This window comes from Theropithecus gelada, chromosome 17, assembly GCF_003255815.1.
Source record: "Theropithecus gelada isolate Dixy chromosome 17, Tgel_1.0, whole genome shotgun sequence".
NCBI classification, from domain to species: domain Eukaryota; kingdom Metazoa; phylum Chordata; class Mammalia; order Primates; family Cercopithecidae; genus Theropithecus; species Theropithecus gelada.
The window spans coordinates 57,595,793-57,617,374 of record NC_037685.1 but is presented as its reverse complement, the minus strand read 5'-3'; the positions used below and the strand labels follow the sequence as shown (position 1 = coordinate 57,617,374).

The 21,582-nt window shown below is 41.7% G+C and overlaps 1 protein-coding gene across 2 annotated transcripts in view; it reads right to left on the bottom strand.

Annotated features, from left to right (window-relative positions):
- ATP8A2 (ATPase phospholipid transporting 8A2) overlaps positions 1-21,582 on the bottom strand; it is a 649,217-nt gene that overhangs the window by 435,757 nt on the left and 191,878 nt on the right. For both annotated transcript variants that reach the window (XM_025364761.1, XM_025364762.1), the window contains exons 15-22: positions 21,258-21,302; positions 16,956-17,031; positions 10,115-10,220; positions 9,294-9,376; positions 6,126-6,175; positions 3,851-3,920; positions 2,111-2,195; positions 1,062-1,201 (exon numbers count right to left, since the gene is read on the bottom strand). In XM_025364761.1, the coding sequence (XP_025220546.1) occupies positions 1,062-1,201; positions 2,111-2,195; positions 3,851-3,920; positions 6,126-6,175; positions 9,294-9,376; positions 10,115-10,220; positions 16,956-17,031; positions 21,258-21,302 (655 nt within the window). The remainder of the gene's footprint in view (positions 1-1,061; positions 1,202-2,110; positions 2,196-3,850; positions 3,921-6,125; positions 6,176-9,293; positions 9,377-10,114; positions 10,221-16,955; positions 17,032-21,257; positions 21,303-21,582) is intronic.

Below are 21,582 nucleotides of genomic sequence, written 5' to 3'. Positions count from 1 at the left end.
TTCAGTTTTATTCAGTTCATTTTAATTCAGTACATTAAAATGACTGGATATACATAACTGAATATAAAACTTAAACCAAAAACGGAGTATAAAAAAGCAGAGGAGAATTTTTTAAAACCAACATAGGAATGAAAAAAAGCAAATAGGTGATGTTTTCAAAGCTATGGAAACTGGGCCAGACATGGTGGCTCACACCTGTAATCCCAGCACTTTGGGATTTGGGAGGCCCAGGCATGAGGGCTACTTGAGCCCAGGAGTTTCAGACCAGCCTGGGCAACATAGCAAGATCCCATCTCTACAAAAAAAAAATATGAAACTTAGCCAGGCATGGTAGCATGATCCTGTAGTCCCAGCTACTCGGAAGGCTGAAGTGGGAGGTTAGCATGAACCCAGGAGTTTGAGGCCGTAGTGAGCTATGACTGCACCACTACATTCTAGCCTGGGTGCTGGGTAACAGAGGGAAACCCCATCTCTATATTAAAAAAAAAAAAAAGTTACAGAAACTGGAAATTGGATGGCCCTATGGCTGCCAACATGAAACAGAAAAAGCTGAAATCTGGCTCCCACACTTGAAGGAAACCAATAAATTGAAAGTGAGCTAATGCCTTACGATAAGCTGAAAAGAACAACAACAATAAAATCAAAGTAGACAATGTGGAGTAGCAATTGCAAAGCTTAAGTATCATTAGAGTAAGTTAGTGCGAGAAAGCTTAGCATTACAACATCTAACCAGCCTCCACAGCATTCTGATCGCTCCTGTAACTCAACAGCGTGAGCTAATCTCATTAAGCCTAATCTTAAGCAAAGTCATTGATGCTGTTTTTGACCTGATATTTCTTAAGCTATCAATAATGCTTAGCTGAGGGTGGCTAGACCTTTCAGAGAGACCATGCAAATCAAGTGCTTCCTAAAGCAAAGAAAATGACTCAGAGCTACTGGTCCATTAAGACACAAGAAAAGAGAACATCCCTACGTAGTGAAAGGATTCCTGGTCAAAGACTTTGTGAAATAGGTGGTTAAGTCCCTCATGGAGCTGTAAAGGCTGTATTGTGTGCGGTTACCTTCTCAATGATCTCGTAACACTCTTCCAACCGTTGAGCTCTGTCCTTCAATATGGTGCTGGCTTCCTGATAGACTTTCAGCCACTCCTCATACTCATTCTCAGAGAGATCAGCATAAGCCACACACAGAGTCCGCAAGCCTGCAAGACAGCCACCGGTGAATGGAGGCAGGCAGAACGCGTGACCTCCTAGGGGACAGCCTGTGCTCTCTTTCCCATCAGCATGCTCAAAAAAATTGAAGAGACTCGGTACTTTAGGTCACTCTAATTCAACACTCCCACATCTACCAAGGGAAATGTAAAAACAACTCGCCTGTATTCTAATATAAACTACCTCTTCTGTAAGTCTGAGCACGCACAAGAAGTCAGAAGAGTGAATTCTCCATGGCAGAGAGGTTCAGGAGCTGTGCATGATCCATGCACAGTAGGCAGGTTTCAGCAGCAAGCAGAGGTGGTGGGAAGTGTGTTTCAAGACAGCAAGGAAAGGCCCCATGTGCTATCCCATGAAAGATCCAGGCTTTCAGGCAGCCGCACCCATCCACGTGTGTCAGTGTGTACTCACATGTGCATGCATGCAGAGCCAGAGGCCAGAAAGCGGCCGCCAGCACTTCAGCATGGCTCCAGCTATCATGACATTCGCTAGCAGGAACCCCTGACACCAGTGTCGTTTACAGCCTTCCAGAGAACTCCTTTCCTGCTCACTATGGGTTCCATGAATTATTATTTCCTTAAGTCACGGATAAGCCAGTGACATAAGGACACCAAGAGACGGACAGGAAAACAACCACAAGTTTTCTGAGAAAGGGACTAGTAACTCAAGGTGATTCTACATGCTGTGCGTTGGCCTGCCTCTCCCTCCGCTCCACTGCTGATGAGCGACAGAGGCATCTACAGGTGACTGAGTTTGGATTTGGCTATGCATCTTGTCACTGCCATGGGCACAGGAGGGGATGGGGCAGGCACTGGAAGAATGTGCTCCTGGAAATCAAGACAACATGCTTGAAAGTACAGCTCCAATGGCCAAAAACAGCATTTCCAAATTCCACTTACCTTCCGTGGCAAAGTATTCCAGATGGCATAATGTTTCCTCCATATATTTTGAGTCTTTTGAAAGTCTCTCAAAAATTACATTATCCTATAAAATAGGGAAACGTTGTGACTGGCAAACCCTTCAGTAAACCTTCCAGCCAGCACGCTAAGCACGGCTTTGTTTCTGTTTATCTAACATGCATGAGAATACCCGAGTGGGTAAGTAGGAATTTAGCATTTGGCTGGGCTCAGGCATGAGCTTTGGAAAACAAATGGGGTATGAATGTGTCCAACAAAACCAAAATCTGTATCTTAAAAGCCAAACAAAAATATGCTGGGGAGAACCAGAAGTACGGGAGAATCATCGGAACACAAGGGGGCCTATATTCACCAAAATTCGCGAAACTCATATCCCAAAGTTTATCAGGTGCTTGTGCAGGAGGGGAAAGGGTAAAATGCACATCCTAAGTTACTCAAATACAACCTTGCTTCCCAACACGGGAGGCAATCCTCAGCATAGAGGGCACAACCCACTGGGCGCTGAACACAATTCTGTCGAGAAACACACAGGTGCACAGCTCATCTGCCTACAACTATTTCCATGACTGACAAGAAGGGTTAGGGGACCAGATCCCACAGATAATCCATCAAATATGCTACAAATTGCATAGTTTTAGGCTTCTAAAAAATTTTTTTTTAAACTGAGTTTGGTTTTGGAGAGAATTAAATCCTATAAAAATAAAATACACCTTTGCAGCATTTTCATATGTACCTCTTCTATACTGACAGCCCTCCTCTCTCTACCACCTCACACTGACACTTGTTGTACTCGATGTGGTACTTAGAACACAATAGCAATTGAATAAACAAAAAGTTTTAAAAATATATCATATGAGAACAAAACCTAGATGAGCTTAATTCACTTTACCATAAACACAGAATTCTTTAGCAAGTCCAAATATAATGTCTTTAGAATTCCCATGCATCCCTTCATTTGTAAAAAGCTCTAGTCATCACGTACTCAAATAAAACCACCCTTCTTGCCACAACTGGTAAAGATTAGTAATACTGTCAACCGCTAATTAATCCTAGGAGAGCTTTGTATTCTTGACATAGTCAAATAAAATAAGTTTAATAATTCCCTCAATACGTAAGACTACAATTTAACAGGATCTAGTTTTAAAATTAAGATTCATAAGCAATAACAACTTTCCTTTGAAATAAACCATTTAGATTTGGCTACTAGAAGGTATACAGGACACAAAGCCTGACCTAGGAAACAGGGGCAGTAATCATGTAGTTACACATGGGCATTGCCTTTGTACCTACAACACGGTTCTCTATAATGTATAAAAAAAAATAACAATTGAGAAGAGGTGCTAGAGAACCAATATATATCAGAGTACTTAAGATTATCATAGGTCAACACAAATTTATCTTCCCAAAGTCAAAACACAATGCTGGTAAAAGTGGAATAAGAATTCATATTCCAAGGATTTTGCATGACACATGGAGTCACTGTTTCTGAAACCAACGACTGGCTAAAAGTAAGCTTTGCACTGACCATCTTTGCCACACTGCCCTGAGCCATCATTATCTTCAGTGGGCTTTTACTACGAAGTCAGCTTCACAGCCCACCTGAAAGGGCCTTTCCACTCTGGACAAGCAGTCAGGCAGCGATGAGGAAAGCAGTTAGGAAAAGCAGCAGATTAACAAAGCTGCCAAGAACTCTGCTGTGCACACCACTCCTCCGATACTTACAGCCCCTTTGCAGTAGAGTCGAAGTCGTCCTGAAGGAGTTCGGACAATTACAGACATTCTTTTTCTGTCACTGGGAGAGTGAAAAAAATAAAAAAGTCTTCACTGGTCTGTTTACAGGATGCACAGCCCCCAGCTGAACACCAGTCAAAAGATGGTCTGGGGTTCCTAAAAACGGCCAAGGTCTATCTTTCCCTGCCTTTTTCTTCAAAGTAGGACCTAACTGTGTATCTCCTACTCTTTTTATTTACATTTAAATGAACATATGCCTATTTCTTTCCCTGCCATGAAAATGAACTAGCACCTCATTTGCAGTAGGAAAAACAGAAAAGCAGAATTCTAGCACTGACAGTCCACATCCGATTGACTTCTGACTCTACTCTCTAAAAATATTCTTTATTTTCCACCTCTAAGCTATTAACTAACTTGCCCAGTAGGTACAAAAGTGGGAGACTCAGTATAGAGCCACTTAACTCGGAAGCTCCTCCCTGTGTCATCTTTTAACTGGAGTAGAAGAAATCACAAATCCACAGAACGCTCCCAATTCAGCACCAAGGAACTCTCCCTCCCCTCACCACAGCATCTACACTTCCTCACATGTCTTTCCTCCCGGCCCATTCTCACCCACCGAGTCCTCAGTGAGTCTCCACTGCCTACGAATTCTTCTTACTGCTCTCCGTCCACCTGTGCAGCCTCGCCTCATCTCCCACCAACACTCCCATGCATGACTGCCAGGCTTTGAGCACAGCGGGACTCACCATTCTCCTCTTCTACACATTCTGATCCTCCTTTGCCAACAACATTTCAACCTCCTGAAGGACACTCCAACTACAGAGGGCCCTACACCCCCCATCTCGGTGGCCTTTCAGTGTGGTGGTTCCCGATGGACTATAAGTCTCTAAGACTGGGGGACAGTCTCTCTTCAGTTCTGGATAAATTCCCACATCCTAACCCATAGCGCTCTAGCTGACCTGGATTTGCTTTCTCTCTCAACTATCTTACAGGTAGACACTCCTGGCTGTTCTTAAAACCCATGTTTCAGTTTCTCAATGTGTAAAGCAACTACTTCAAGGGAGTATTATCAAGATTAACTGGCACTGGGAAAGAGATGAGTCTGTGAAAAACAAATAGACTCACCACTATAACCACAAATTATCTTTCTGTTCCTTCTTATTCTCCCATAAATACATTTTAATACATCCTTGTGTCTCTATCCATATTCACCTGTTTTTATCTAACTCTCTTTTCTCCGCCTTGCCTATCCAATAACTGCTGGTCCCAGTTAATGCAGTCACAGGGCACTGCACAGTTTCCAACAAAAGATGGGGCATGAAACAGTCTGGAGAGATGCCTAGCATGTCGCTCACCTCCACACACAGGGACACTGTCACCACTTCCTACATGAGCCACCACTGTCATCAACCATCCCTCCTCCCGTCCCCATGGTTCCAAGTCCAAGCCTGCGGTCCTAAAACTAAAGACTAGAGCTGGAAAGTATTTCCTACACAAAGATAAAAAACTAACCCTTATTTAAAAATAGCTTATAAAACAGAGCAAACAATTTGTGAATCATTTAACAAAGGTTATTGAAAACTCTACCTAATTTTAATCATAGGAAAAGATGCTTTTGAGATAACAGAACTTTGCTTTAGTACTGACAATTCCATGTTAAAAAGAGGCAAAGAAACAAAAAATTAAGATATGTTTGCTTATAACAATGAATGTTCTATGTGAACAAAAAAGTCCAACAAATATTCCTGGGTCTTACTTTTCAAAATTGTACTGGGGAAGAATGCTTCCGAATAAGTCCAGGAAAACTGCCCTACGTGGACCCAGCCTCTAATGAGATGAACTGATCTCATCTGTCATCATTTGTCAGTTTCTCAGATCTCCAGAGGAGTGCTCAGATGGAGTAAGAGGAATGACCTCATGGGACTTGGGAAACGCCAATGAAAATAATGCCCTCATCACATGCTCCAAACTATTCAGACATGTCTGCAGCTGCTGATGCAAGAACATCAGGCTTTGGAAATCTAAAGAAAAAGGAGGACATGGAAGTAGAGCATTTCTCTTGAGTAAAGCAAAGAAAAATAACCTGCTTCACTTTCCTTAATGGAAGTCACAAATTCCAAGGAGAAGAGAGTTTATGGAGATACATGTATTACATTTAATACTTAAGTACTATATTGAATCATACCATGCAATCATGTAAACACTCTGATGAAGTTGGGAAATAAATATAATTATTTTATTTCAAATGTATGAAAGAGAAACATACCTAGAAAATTCCAGGACATTAAGGATTCCGAACGTTTGCTCCTGTCCCATCTAAACAAAGAAAAATAGGCTCTTACCCAAGGTGCAGAGTATTAAAATCTCAAAGCAATTGTCTCCAAAACATAAACAGATGTAGGCTCTCTCTTCCCACCTTCTAGCCCTTTGCAACATGTACTGTTTTCTCACAAGTCTGGTGGGGTCAGAGCTCCCTCTTCTGGTGGAAGCTTCTCATGTTTCTTCAGTGCTATGGCTGTCCTAACAGTTGACTGGTGTAGACATTTCCAAGAGATGCAGATAAAGGACACCAGCTGCACAGGTCCATCAGAAACCTTTGGCCCAGTTATGCTTCTGAATTCAGGATTTTACAAATTTTATAAAAATATACGCATATTCTAAGACCATCTACCATAATGTCCCCAGCAGGGTCTGGGGTAACATGCTGTTATACAACACATCCACGTTCTCCAGCAAAATGCATGCATATCACAGGAAATGAGATTCATAAAGATCATAAACAGCCTCACTGCTTCTGATTAGGTTTTGCTGCCAAATAACTATTCACCAAACTTAGGAAAAAATCTTTTAGAATTCAAAGGCATTTGGGTTTTGAATTTGCAGATAAAGAGATGGTGAATCTGTACCTGGTCTCAGAGCAATCAATCAAACGCTCTTTTTCTTTGGGTTCTTTCAAGTTAGAATGTCAATATTCACAATTTTTTCCCATCTAAAAATTCCAGATGGTGTGTACGCTATTTTCAAATTTTTAATCTAATCTTTCCATTTCCCCAACACTTCGTAGTGGAAAGAACGTGACCTTTGGCATACAATACGTGTGAGTTTGAATCCAGTTTCTGCCTCTAAGTGTGTGACTTTCTTACGCATGGCAAAAGCACTTGTCTTTTAGGGTTCAGAGAAGTAATCAATGAAGTAACACATTCAAATTACCAAGTATATGACGGAATCATTATCTTCATTCACACCCACAACTCTCCACTCCTTCTCTTTGCATACCACAAAACAACTAATGATCCACTTCATCCAGCCTTCCTCAACCTTTATTCACCTCTCCAGAACCATGAATTCTGAGTTCCCTTTCTCCACAGACTGTCCCAACTTTCCATCATATTCCCATTCAGAAGACACCCAGTGCTACTACCACCACCCAGCACCAGCGCTGCCACTCCCAGGAGCCACCTCCTCTCCGCACCACAGTTACACCAACCACCTCCAGATGCACCCCATGGACGCGGCTGTTCTGACTACTGGCGAGGACACTCATGTAAATATGTAGGAATTTGAGAATTTGTTCCTGACTTGGTAGTACAGCAGTAAGTTTGTTCTTTTACTCATATGCAAAACCTCAATTTGAGAATTGGTGGTTTGATGAATGGTTGAATAGGATTCTTTTTATTATTGTTATTTACGAGTCCTAACTAATCAGGTAGTCTTTTGTGATCCCCAGAAATATGACCTTAAAACTGTAATGAGGTAACAAAGAGGGGTCAATGCAGCATATAACACCAGGAGGACGACACCAATAGGCTCTCTAGGTTCCACATTTACCTGGCATTGTGAGTGAAGTGGAAGCACCTGTTCTCTTCTGTCTCTCTCACCTATGATCCAAGCTCCCAACCTCCATTTTTGCAAATGCAGAGACGTGCGGCACCCACACAACTGAAAATCCTACGGCTAAGATTAAAATTCTCCTCCAACTGAAGGGGAGAAAAGACCTCATTTTTAAAAAGCTTCTGTAAGGGAAATTCTATATTCAATCACTACTTCATTCTACTTTTAATGATAGTACCTTTCCCTAAGCTAAATTCCCTGTTGACTAAAATAAGCGTAGTAAAAGTAAACATGACCAAATGATCTCATCTCTGTACTCCATAAAAAACTGAAGATGCCAATAAATGGATACTTTGTATAAGATATGATATTTTGTAGGTTTTGCATATAACTAAAAGACAAAACTTACTACAGTACTCCCAAGTCAGGAACAATATCAAGTTATTATACCATTTGGAAGTGAATTTCAAATGCATTAAAGGTCTATGGATTTAAGGATGCATCCACAAAGCCAAAAACTATAATCCCTGAGTCTTCCCCAAATGGAGGGGTAGGGAAAGGCAAGGGATGGCAGGGACTAGCCCCAGACCCTCATCATCAATCCAGACAATAACAAAACAGCCCTTCTAACTGGTTATCATGAAAAACACCACCGCCTCACCAGTCGTAACCACCATTTTCCCCTGTTGCCCATTCCAAAGGTCTGCATTTGATCTTCTTGTTGATATAATTATTTTTCTATCACTAAATTTCTCCCTTTGGCCTGTAAGTAGGGAAACTCAGAAGAAAATCAGAAAATATGTAAACCCCTTGACTTCAGTTGCAGGGGGGGATCCCTCATACAGATAAAAGATCAAAGCTGGGCACAGTGGCTCAGCCTGTAATCCCAGCACTTTGGGAGGCCAAGGCGGGTGGATCACTTGAGGTCAGGAGTTTGAGACCAACCTGGCCAACATGGCAAACCCTCGGCTCTACTAAAAATACAAAAACTAGTCGGGCATGGTGGCAGGTGCCTGTAGTCAGTCCCAGCTGCTCGGGAGGCAGAGGCAGGAAAATTGCTTGAACCTGGAAGGCAGAAGTTTCATTGAGCCGAGATAGCACCACTGCACTCCAGCCTGGGCAACAGAGTGAGACTACATCCCAAAAAAAAAAAAAAAAAAAAAAGAGACAGATCTTAACTCTGACTCCTCCCCTAGCTGAAGAGACTTCTGAAGCCCAGTGGACTGTGAGGCTTCACTGAGTAAGAACTCTTGGGTTCCGAGGCTACAAAGAGATGCAGAACCTGCCCTCAAAGACAAGTGGACCGCTAAGTTATTTTCCCAATTATTATAGAACAAAGAGTAGATTTGTGAAGTTCTTTGCTACAAATAATTTCACATCAGTGTATGAAAGACATGTGGAAAAGCATCCTCAAGGGCGAAACAGTACTGCAATGCCAAACAACTCAAACAAGCTAATACAATCATATTAACTCCAGTTTTTCACAGGTCTGATTTTTCACCAAAAGAGAAGTTCAGCTATCATTTACAACAGACATGCCATTTCACATGCACAATCTTCACAGAAGTAGGTGATCTGAAACGTGCACACACGCGTTACTCACCGCTTCTATGATGACTGAGAATGGCGTTCTGGCTGTGAAGACAAAGCCCAGCTTTTTAGCTCCTTTCACCAAAGCAGCTTCATCTGTCAATTGGGAGTTGGGGAAACATTGACATACATCACTGGTAATGATAGAATTCTGTTCAGTGTCACTTCTCAAATTAACAAAACCCACTCTACTGAAGGAGGCCTGGCGTTATCTGCGCAGTAGTGAGGACTCGGGGTAGAGAAGCACTTGCTCTTCCTACCACCAGGGTTCTGAAATGAGCACTTCTGTTAGGTGGAGGGCTCGGATCTATGCTAATTCACCAGGACGAGAATGATTTCTTGCTCCTCTCGCTTGGGATCAAGTTCTCTCCAATAAACCTAAGTCATAGTCCCACGGCTCCCACCAAACACCTCCTCTGAGCAAGGCAGTATTTTAGTTGTGCTGTGGGATTCCCAAGCCCCAGGAAGTGGGTAAAGAGAACCCCCATGCACAGCTTCCCCAGCAGGTAGAAAATCTGTGAGGCGGGGAGGATGAGGAAGAAGCCAGCTCTGTTCTTTCTTCAGAGCTCTGTCAAGCCCAATCACCTCTGCCAGGAAATGCAACATAACCGGGGTCCTCCCTTTGCTGTTAAAACGGGGTTATGAGAGTCAGGAGAGCCCATCCTGGGCTCTCTACGGCTTTGCACCTGGAGCCACAGCCTGGCCTCAGGACGAGGCCAACAGAAGACAGCTGGGTCTATGGGGCGGACTACACGGCAGCATCTCCAAGAAAAACTGCAACACCCAGGTCTCCTGAGAAGGGGCCAGCCGGGGGCACCCGGCCAGAGTCCTCACCTGGGGATGAGGCCTGGTAGATGATGTTATCTCCATCCTTCTCAGGAACAACCGTGTGGCACACGGCCAGAAGGGTGAGGAACTCCTGAATGCAAGGGGCTGTGGGCTGCAAACGTGAGGCGGGATTAGTGTCAGTCACAACACCTTCAACAGGCACCAGGGCTCACACAAGCAGATCCCCGCCTAACATCCAGTCATCCTAGTGCTCCCTGTAGGACAGGGTAGAGGTCCTTAATATGGACCCCCTCCTACCGCTCTGGTCTGGAGTCCCCAAGCCGGTTCTCGCGCGCACTAATCCTTGGGTTTCTCTTGGAATGCAGCTCCTACGCTTCAGCTCAAGAGATGGGGAGAGAAAAGAGGAAGAGCCTTCCTTGTGCCTCAGCACACGCTGCCTCCTCAGGAGCCTCAGCCTCGCCCAAGTGCTTCCATTTACCCAGGTGCTTCCATTTGCCCAGGTGCGTCCATTTGCCCAGGTGCTTCCATTTGCCCACGTGCTTCCATTTGCCCAAGTGCTTCCACCTCCGCTGTGCTTCTGCTTCACCCAGGTGCTTCCACCTCACTCCCGCAAGATCCTCCGGAAGCCTGTGTTCTGCCTCCCTCACTGCTGTACTTCAGGCCCCATAAACAGAAGATGCTTCCATCTCCAGGCTCCCATTCCCCTCCCTGACATCTGTTCTATGCAGTGTCCATTCTTTAAGTTTATAACCTCTCAACACCTGTAAAGCAGTGCATCTCTCGCCCATTACTCTTGAACAGCAACAAAAACCAGAATTGCCCTGGATATGTATTTAATGGAATTCTCTTATTCTCTCTGGGAAAAAAATGTATACTTTGTTATTGGTATGAGAGCACTTTTATACCTAGTGGGAAAATAATGCTGCCTTCCCATCTAAGAAAACAGTGTGTCTTCCTATGGATTAAAAGCTTCTCAATATTCTAAATATAAGACCTAGCATATGTCTATTATTTTATTTGCTCAAAAATTATTTTGGTGACCATTGTACATGAAGTACTGTGTAAGGCATTTTATCTATTGCCTTTTATATTATGAATGGAATCCTATTTCCATTACATTTTACAGTAGTTTCTTGTTGGGATGTAAGCAGAAACGTTGATTTTTGTAAGTTAATATCCAGTTGTCACTGAGCTCCTACTAGTTCTCTGAATTGCCGTTGACTATCCTAGGTTTTCAATGTCGACAATTATATCACCCACAAATGAGAAGTTTTCCCTTTTCCTCCCAATATACAAACTTTCAATTTTCACCTGTCTGCATGAGCTAGCACTTCCAGAATTATGTTCAAGGCAGGGGTGATAACCAAGCTTACTTTTCCTGGGGTTATTTTAATGTCAGTGTCTCTAATGCATCCCTTTTAAATAGGCAACTGGCTATAAAATTGAGATCGATTTATATCATCATATGAAGGAAGCAGTTATGTGCTTCCTCTTTTTATAGTTTTATGGTTTTTTAGTCATAAATGAATGACGACTTCCACAAGAATATTTTTACTTTCTTCTCTGTCTTATGAATGTGACTTAAGAGGAATTTTATGGAATCAAATCACAACTATTCACATGGCTACTTCTTATCATGAAAAGAAAAGGCACATTAAATTATAGTTCAGTGAAGTAATGAGCTTAAGGAATTTACACACTCCTCAAGGCCTGCATTGCAAAAATGGTAAGAAATTTTCCCCAAAAGCGCTTTCCGTGAGAATTGAGCTTCAATTCAAGGTTGCCCTTCCCCTGTACCTGAGAACTATCCAATCCTGAACATAACCTTGTCCCATAATGAAACAACATAAAAAGGGTCTTAGATTTTACAAATAAGTAAACCTAGTAGTGAAATATTTTCTAAGAGTTATAAAGAATTGCACACAAGAAGAGTCTTCTACCTCAAATGGTAAGCCAGACAAAATCCATGAAGATTTTTTTTAATCCTAAAATAAAATTAACCTATCATTGGTTTTCTTCCTATTGCATTCTATAATAAATTAGGGAGAAGAGACAAAATTAATCTGAAGCCTATGAATGCTTATATTCGTGTGTGTGTGTGTGTGTGTGTGTGTGTGATATGTGTGTGTGTGTATCTTCTTAGATGTTAAAAAATTGTATTGTGGTAAACTGTACATGTAATATCTACCATTTAACCATTTGTAAGTATAGAATTCAATTACATTTTAAATACATTCAACAATGCTACACAGCCATCACCACTATCTATAAACAAAGCTTCATCTTCCCCAGCAGAAACTCTATACCCATTAAACAATAACTCTCCATTCTCTCTTCTCTCTACCCCCCAGTAACCTCTATCTTGTTTTCTGTGTCTATGAATTTGCCTTTTGTATGTACCTCATAGAAACAGAATCATACAATATTTTTCCTTCAGTTAACCGCTTGTAATATGTACAAAATGCCATATATCTAGAAATGAATATTTTCTATTTATTTGGTGAATTTAAAATAGCAGAAAATGATACATGTCTAAATTGTTTTGCAAGCGAAATTGCAGCTACAAATTATCCAAATCATATACATATATAAATGATTTCTTCTTGAAGACTCAAGCTCAGAAGTCTTAGGCACAATGATTCAACAGAAAATTACATCTTCTTCCTTGGTGAACCTTTGGAAATTTATCCCACACACTGGGTTAGCAATGTAAGCAGGGGGTTGCATAAACTGTCCCCCGAAATTTCTCACAGGTTGATTCTCTAAGAGCCAAATTCCATCTTGGCTATCAGCCCACACAAAGCTTAACACAGTCCTAAAGGACCCAGAAAATTTGAAATGATGATATAGGAAAAGAGAAAATTCTGTAGCAAATGCAAGTATTCCCTTGGGAGGAAAGTAAGGGTTTTCTTGGACCAAATGCTTTAATTTTAGTCAATAGTCCCAAGACAATATAGATGAGAATGTGGGGCATGTGCAGCCGCAAATTCTCAAATACTTCTTCCCTCTCCACAAATATATTTTCGCAAAATGAACAAGTAATCTAATAGGCCCTGGTTTAAAACTACTTAAAAACATGCAATGGGTACATTTAATTCAATCCCACATCTCCCCAAAGAAAAATATTGGAGCCTATTCTATGGTCTTCATTATTATGGTGGAGCTAGAAGTTAAATGTCAAAGAGTTTAGTTAACACAGTAGCTAAGATGAAGGGTACCTCAGAAGGCCTCAAGGATCCAAGAAAGCTTAAAAATGGTACACATAGGCTAGGAGGCTTTTACTAAAAATTAGAAAATAAATTCCCAAACCAATCAATCAATTCCTCATTATGCCTGTACTGAAACTCTATGAGTATCCAGTATTAAAATGCCCTTGAAGTCTCTGTGTTTGGATGGTCATCATAAAGTCCCCACGGCAGGGCTTCCTTTTCACAGGCATTGCACCTGTCCCTACTCTCAATGGCTTTTCCACTAAACTAAAAGGAAATTTGGCTCAGGAGGGCAGACGATGAGGAGGAAAGGAAAGAAGAAGAAAGATCACTGACTTATATCAACAGTAGGATTTCTTCCTAAAGTGCTTTCCACTCACCATGGCCACCAAGGAGGAGTCAGGAAAAAAGCAGTGGGCAGGGGAAGGCAATGGGAGAGGTATTAGCTGTGCTCAGATCTCCATTCAAACATCAACAGAGGACAGGCTCAAGAAGAGTGTGGGATGGACAGTCAAAACCCCAAAACCTCACAGGGACCCAGAGCACCAGTCCCGGGCCAGCTTTGGAGAGAACACCAGTGAGAGTCAGAAATTAACTGAGCCAAGCATTGAAATCTTTCACACACTAGGATTCCAGAACCATGTAGGGGGTCCCCAAAGAAGCTCTTTTCCAAGTAAAGATTTGCCCCAGGCCACTGGGTTTCTACGGCATCCCACCTTTATGTCAGTGCAAATACCATTCTGTGTGGGTGGCCACACTGCTCACATGTCAACAGTTATGGTAGCCATGACAGTCACCAAACAGAATGGGATTCCTCTCTGTCTACACAAACCAAAATCACCTCCTCAGCTGCACCTTACCTATCCTGCAAAAGCATACTATGACTCCTAAGAATTTCCCATGTCTGCTTCCCCAGTGAACAGGAATCCCTTGGGTATTTTTTAATCATCTCTTCCCCTAGTACCGACAGCAAGGTGTTTCATGTAAATGAGGTCCTTAAACTGTTTGCGAAATGAGTGAATAAATAAATAAGTCTCTGATGTAAATGGGGATCTAACAGTTTGCTGCTATTCCTAGCCCAATACTGGAATTCTGTGATGTTCCATACACTGTGCTCATCTTATTTCCTTTGCTACTTTCTCCTTGTTGATCTAGGAAAGCAAACTCGTGAAACTGGACCAAGAACAGTCTCCGGAGCTCCTGTGTCACCTTCTTCCACTGTCTCCTTTTCCAGTCACCATCCCAATGTGAACAGATATATTCAGTTGCCCACCTGTGTGGTTACCCGCGACCTGAATACTATTTGAAAACACTTGTTTCCTCTCCAGTGCTCAAGGTACACTTGTTTCTTTGACATCTTTGATTAAAACCACCTTCCTGCAGAGACGATTCTTCAGAGGCGCCACCCTTCTGCTTGGAGAACCTCTAGCCTAGTAGCTGGATCTACCTCTAAGATCAGAATCCAAGAAACGATTCTGTAGCTGTCTGTGACTGAAACAGAACATAGACTCCAGCAGCATCCTCTGTGGGCTTGGACCACTTCACCAGCCTCACCAAGAACTCAGTGGGGATAGCAGCATCACAGCCTGTGGGTGTGCGAGCCTTATACACCCACATTTCAGAAGTGCTGGCAACAAATGGGTACTAACTGCGATGGAGGAAAGTAGGATTTCCTCATGAAAACTTAGAAAAATCTTAAATATATCTGTCTCTTAAAATTTCAGAAATTTGGAAAGATAAAGTTTTAATTTTGCTCGTGTTTACCTAATTTTAAATCTAGACATTTTTCAGAAAAAAAATCATATGATATCTAATTTATACTGACTTAACTAGTTGTGAAGTGCTTTGATCAGTGAATAATTTTCTAAGTTGGCATTTTTCAGAGTAGCCTTTAAAATAACAGTGAATTACCCTTCTAGACATTGGCTTAGGCAAGGATTTCATGACCAAGAATCCAAAAGCAAATGCAATAAAAACAAAGATAAACAGCTGGGACCTAATTAAACTAAAGAGTTTTTGCACAGCAAAAGGAACAGTCAGCAGAGTAAACAGACAACCCACAGAGTGGGAGAAAATCTTCACAATCTATACATCTGACAAAGGACTAATATCCAGAAACTACAACAAACTCAAACAAATTAGTAAGAAAAAAAAAACAAACAATCCCATCAAAAAGTGGGCTAAGAAAATGAATAGACAATTCTTAAAAGAAGATATACAAATGGCCAACAAATATATGACAAAATGCTCAGCATCGCTAATGATCAGGGAAACGCGAATCAAAACCACAATGCGACACCACCTCACTCCTGCAAGAATGGCCATAATGAAAAACTCAAATACAGTAGATGTTGGCATGGATGTGGTGATCAGAAAACACTTCTACACCGCAGGTGGGAGTGTAAACTAGAACAGCCACTATGGAAAACAGTGTGGAGATTCCTTAAAGAACTAAAAGTAGAACTACCATTCGATCCAGCAACCCCACTACTAGGTATCTTCCCAGAGGAAAAAATACTTGCACACATGTTTATAGCAGTAAAATTCACAACTGTGTATTGTGGAACCAACCCAAATGCCCATCAATCAACGAGTGGATAAAGAAATTGTGAAATATACATATATAATATATACACATGTATATATACATATAGAGAGAGATGATGGAATACCTCTTAGCCATAAAAAGGAACAAATAAACAGCATTTGCAGTGACCTGGATGAGACTGGAGACTATTACTCTAAGTGAAGTAACTCAGGAATGGAAAACCAAACATCCTATGTTCTCACTGATACGTGGGAGCTAAGCTATGAGGACGCAAAGGCATAAGAATGACACAGTGGACTATGGGGACTTTGGGGGAAGGGTGAGAGGGAGGCGAGGGATAAAAGACTACAAATACGGTGCAGTGTATACTGCTCAGGTGATGGGTGCACCAAAATCTCACAAATCACCACTAAAGAACTTACTCATGTAACCAAATACCACCTGTTCCCCAATAACTTATAGAAAAATTTAAAATACATACATAAATAAAATAACAGTGAATTGATGCGATGCTGCAGTTAATACTGATTTGAAGTGGTGTGATGTCATAGTTAAAAATCTAACAGACCGAGGTTTAAGGCTCATTTCTACATTTATGTGCTGGGCAACTATTTGCCAATTTAATCTTTTATTTAACTTCCTTGTCACCTCCCAGATCTGATTCAGATGTTGACTAAAATGTTGAAGGAAATATATGTTAGTTGCCTGGCACACAGTAGAATGCAATAAATGCTACCTGTTATTATATAGATCTTACTTTTGTTTCCTAAAGTATCCTAGTCAAAGGATATGCAATTACACTTGGCCTCTTAGATTCACAACTGTGACGAAATAGTACTGCAGAAACCTTACAAAGCAACAGCAATTGGAACTGTTACAGAATTCTGTGGTAAGACTTGTCTTGATCTTGGTGTGCTACTTTACAAAGTCATCATGTATTGAAATACACTAATTCATGCACAGTGTTCACCACAAAGCATCTCAGATCACTTCTCAGAAGGACTCACACCATCAAACTGAAACTTTTCCCGGCCTCTAAAACTGCAACTTGCAAAATACTACACGCGTATCTATAAGAAAGGTGCATAGTAAGCTGTTTGCTGTCTTCAAAGTAAAGCAGAGCACTTACATGGCGATCCTCAATGTTCTTCAACAGCCTGGGGTCATCAAAGTCACAGGAATCACTACAGGGGGGAGGCATCCGACTGTAAGACAGAACAGAGAAAATGTATCCAATTCGAAAGTTTCTGTTAAGTCAACCCAAACCTGGAAAGAATCTGCCTTCCAGAAGAATCATACCTAAAGTCCTGTAGGAATTCACATTAAACTTTCAAAGGCTTGGAATTCTGTATTATTATTTCAAACCTCAAAACAATTAATCCTGGAGTTTACTATAAATAAAATATTTCACGAGTTAGTGTAAAGAACAACAGTTACGAGGAACAATAGTTACAAGGAGAAGGAACAGAAGCCGGGGATCAAGACTACAACTGTCATTTCAGTTGGCCCCTGAGTCACTTCTACCCGAGAGAACTTCCAAGAGTGTCTGCTCAAAGCAAATAAAACAAGAGGAAGCATTGCACTGTATACATGCAGCCATTTATGGCCAGAGCTCATATGTAGGAGACGGAAGACAACAAATAATTACAAGAAAGGAAACGATATGATGGCTGTGAGCTATCACGCTGAAGAAAATGTGAAGAACCAACTGTATATTCATTTATCTCCACTCCCTCCTGAATTTTTAAAAAATATTTATTTATTTATTTATTTATTTATTTATTTATTTATTGTGATGAAGTTTCACTCTTGTTGCCCAGGCTGGAGTGCAATGGCGTGATCTCGGCTCACTGCAACCTTCACCTTGCACGTTCAAGCAATTCTCCTGCCTCAGTCCCCCAAGTAGCCGGGATTACAGATGCCCACCATCACACCTGGCTAATTTTGTATTTTTAGTAGAGACAGGGTTTTGCCATGTTTCAAACTCCTGACCTCATGTGCTCCACCTGCCTCGGCCTCCCAAAGTGCTGGGATTACAGGCATGAGCCACTGCATCTGGCCCCCTCCTGAAATTGCATCATTGTCAAGACAAAGACAAGACAATGAAAGAAGACATGACAGCAGAGTGTACGTCAGTCTTCACTCGAAATAGGTATCAGAGTGTAGTACAGCACAGAAAACAGCAACCAACAGCTCGCAAGGGGGAGCACCTATAATGCAAGCTGATGCCCTCAACAGAGTGCTGGGAAGGTAGAACAAATGGCAGTACAAGGCACCTGTGAGGTACAGGGAAGAAGGAAGACGGCACAGCTTCCACGTCCACTTGTGAAACACTTCAAGAATCCTCTCACATCCCATGCAGCCAGACCACTGAATCTTCCACAGCCAGAAAAAAAAAAAAAAAAAAACTTATCTTTTACAGAAATTAAACCAGAGTAGTCCTGAGCCCAGGGACACTGGGCACACAGGCACACATATAGATAGGCTGGGGCAACCTCCCAAAACAGTGTTTTAAATGAAATTCTATATACGCTGAAAGGTACAATCACTGGCCCACTGCCTCCACACAGCTTCCAAAACAGACTAAATTTATAGCCCTTGGCAGGAAACTAGAAAGTTCTTTTTATGAAAAGAAAGCTGACCGGCTGACAAGAAAGACCCACAGACACTGACATCCAGGGATCCCTTAATACAATCATGGGTCCTGGCTGATCATTCTCCGGGAAGGCAATCAGTCATCAACCACAGGGTCCCCACTCCACACACAGACCTAGCAATCAGGTTTCTTGTGTATAAGCTTTAAAACACACGCAGACAGACAGCATCACTCTTTATAAGGGAAACAGGAATCAAAACTACAATAAGGTACCACTTGACACCCATTAGGATGGCTATTATAAAACAAACAAAACCTGAAAAATCACAAGCGTTGGCAAGGATGTGGAGAAAGTGAAACCCTTGTGCACTGCTGGCAGGAATGTCAAATGGTGGCTCTGCTATGGAAAACAGCAAAGTTTTTCCTCAAAAAGTTAAACACAGAATTACCATATGACCCAGTAATTCCATGTTTAGGTGTATACCCCCAAGAATGGAAAGGGGGGACTGAAACAGATACCTGTATGTCAATGTTCACAGCAGCCTTATTCACAGTAGCCAAAAGGTGGAAGCAACACAAATGCCCATGAACAGATGACGGGATAAACAATGCGTGGCATATACACGCAATCGAACATTACTCAGCCTTCCAAGGGGAAAAGATTCTGACACATTCTACAACATGGATGAACCCTGAAGACACACTAAGGGAAATACGCCAAACACAAAAACACAAATACTGTACAATTTCACTTGCATGAGGTACCTAGAACAGGCAAACTCACAGAGACAGAAAATAGAGTGGTGGTTACTAGGGTCCGGAGGCAGGCAGCAATGAAGAATTTTTGTTGAATAGATAGAGTTTCAGATGAAAAAGTTCTAGAAATGAATGGTGCGGATGGCTGCAAAACACTATGAATATACTTAGTGCAACTGAATTGTACATTTAAAAGAGTCAAACGATAAATATTATGTTACACATATTTTACACAAAAAGAAATAAAAATATCTGAGCACACAGCTAATGATCACCAGGTTTTTGAAGAAAGCCTATAGAAAATAAATCAAAACACCACGGGTGAGCGGTAGGGAGGGTGGGAGAGGAGAGCAGAGAAAACACAGAATGCAAAAGCAACGTTAAGGGAATGCTTTCAAAAACCAAAAGTGAGATCATACAAAAAACTCATGATAAAGGATAGAAGATCAAGCTGAAAAAAATACCAGGAAGTAAAACAAAAAAAATATGGAAAATGAGAGAGAATGATAACAAAATTGGAGGATCAACCCAAGAGATTCAATATCTGACTATCAAGAGATGCAGAGGGAACAGGGAAGCTGGAGAGGAGGAAAATTATCATAGAAATAATACAAAGACACCGCTGAGAATCAAGAAGAGGAAATTCAGAGACAGAAATGGCTCACTAGTGGTCCACTGAATGTCCAAAATAATGGAAAAAATTCACTTTGGGAGGTCCAGATCACGAGGTCAGGAGATCAAGACCATTCTGGCCAACACGGTGAAATCCCGTCTCTACTAAAAATACAAAAAATTAGCTGTGCATGATGGCGGGCGCCTGCAGTCCCAGCTACTCGGGAGGCTGAGGCAGGACAACCGCGTGAACCCGGGAGGCGGAGCTTGCAGTGAGCCAAGACGATGCCACTGCACTCCAGCCTGGGAGATAGAGCGAGACTCCGTCTCAAAAACAAACAAAAAAAGGAAACATTTTAAAATCTGCCCAAAGCTTCATGGTTGAAATGGCATATGCCTAAGGAGGTACAGAAAATCTGAAATGCTTCCAAAGGGGGCGGAGCAAGAGTAGGAGATAAACTCTCATCATCCACGGTAAAAACTAGAACAATGTCTAAATGTTTTTAATTTGTCTTTCTTTTTTTTTTTTTTTTTTTTTTGAGACAGAGTCTTGCTGTGCACTCAGGCTGGAGTGCAGTGGCACGATCTTGGCTCACTGCAACCTCTGCCTCCTGAGTTCAACTGGTTCTCCTGCCTTAGCCTCCTGAGTAACTAGGATTACAGGTGCCCACCACCATACCCGGCTAATTTTTGTATTTTTAGTAGAGACAGGGTTTCATCATGTTTGCCAGGCTGGTCTTGAACCCTGACCTCAAATGATCTGCCTGCCTTGGCCTCCCAAAGTGCTGGGATTACAAGTGTGAGCCACTGCACCCAGCCTAAATGTCTTTAATTTAAAAATTAATATAAATATTACCTTGAAATATAAAAATAAAATTTTTTAAAAAGCAAAAGCACTGAGGTTGACTGCCTCCAGGGAATAGGGAGTGAGTGGGAAGTACTGAACCAAGGGCAGTCGATTTTTTGGTAAAAGTCCTGTAGTATCTCCGGACTTTTCAAACCATGTTCATCCTTAAATTTTATCTGGTTTTCTTTCAAAATAACATATATGCAACTTTTATTTACATAAAAAAATAGGCAGGTGAGAAATGCTAATAAAATTATTCCAGGGCAAGCCTGGTTTCTCACACGTGTAATCCCAGCACGTTGGGAAGACACAGCGGGAGGACAGCTTGAGGCCAGGAGTTTGAGACCAGCCTGGGCAACATAGTGAGACCTCATTTCTACAAAAAATTACAAAATTAGTCAGGCACGGTGGCGCCTGCCTGTAGTTTTAGTTACGCAGGAGGCTGAGGCAGGAGGATCACTTGAACCCAGGAGTTCACGACTACAGTGAGCTATGACTGTATCACTGCACTCCATCCTGTGCAATAGAGTGAGGCTGTCTCTAAAAATGTAAATAAATAAATAAAAACTATTCCACAGGCTTTTCCACTGAAGTGTCAAGAAGTGCTAGAATCTACTTACCAGAAGTCATCTGAGGACGGCTCTCTTGCCAATTCTGGGAAGTGACTGCCAAAGAAAGGGAAAACAGAATGGTCACAAAACTGTGATCAAAAGACAGACATTCTGATCAAAACCTGAGTAAATGTATAATTCTTAGATTAGATATACAAACTTACAGATTCTCAGGGACTTCTTACCAAGTTAATATTTGCAGAAATAAACCACTTTTGTTGTTGTTGTTGTTGTTGTTTGTTTGTTTGTTTGTTTTGAGATGGAGTCTCACTCTGTCACCCAGGCTGAAGTGCAGTGGTGTGATTCTGGCTCACTGCAACCCCTGCCTCCCGAG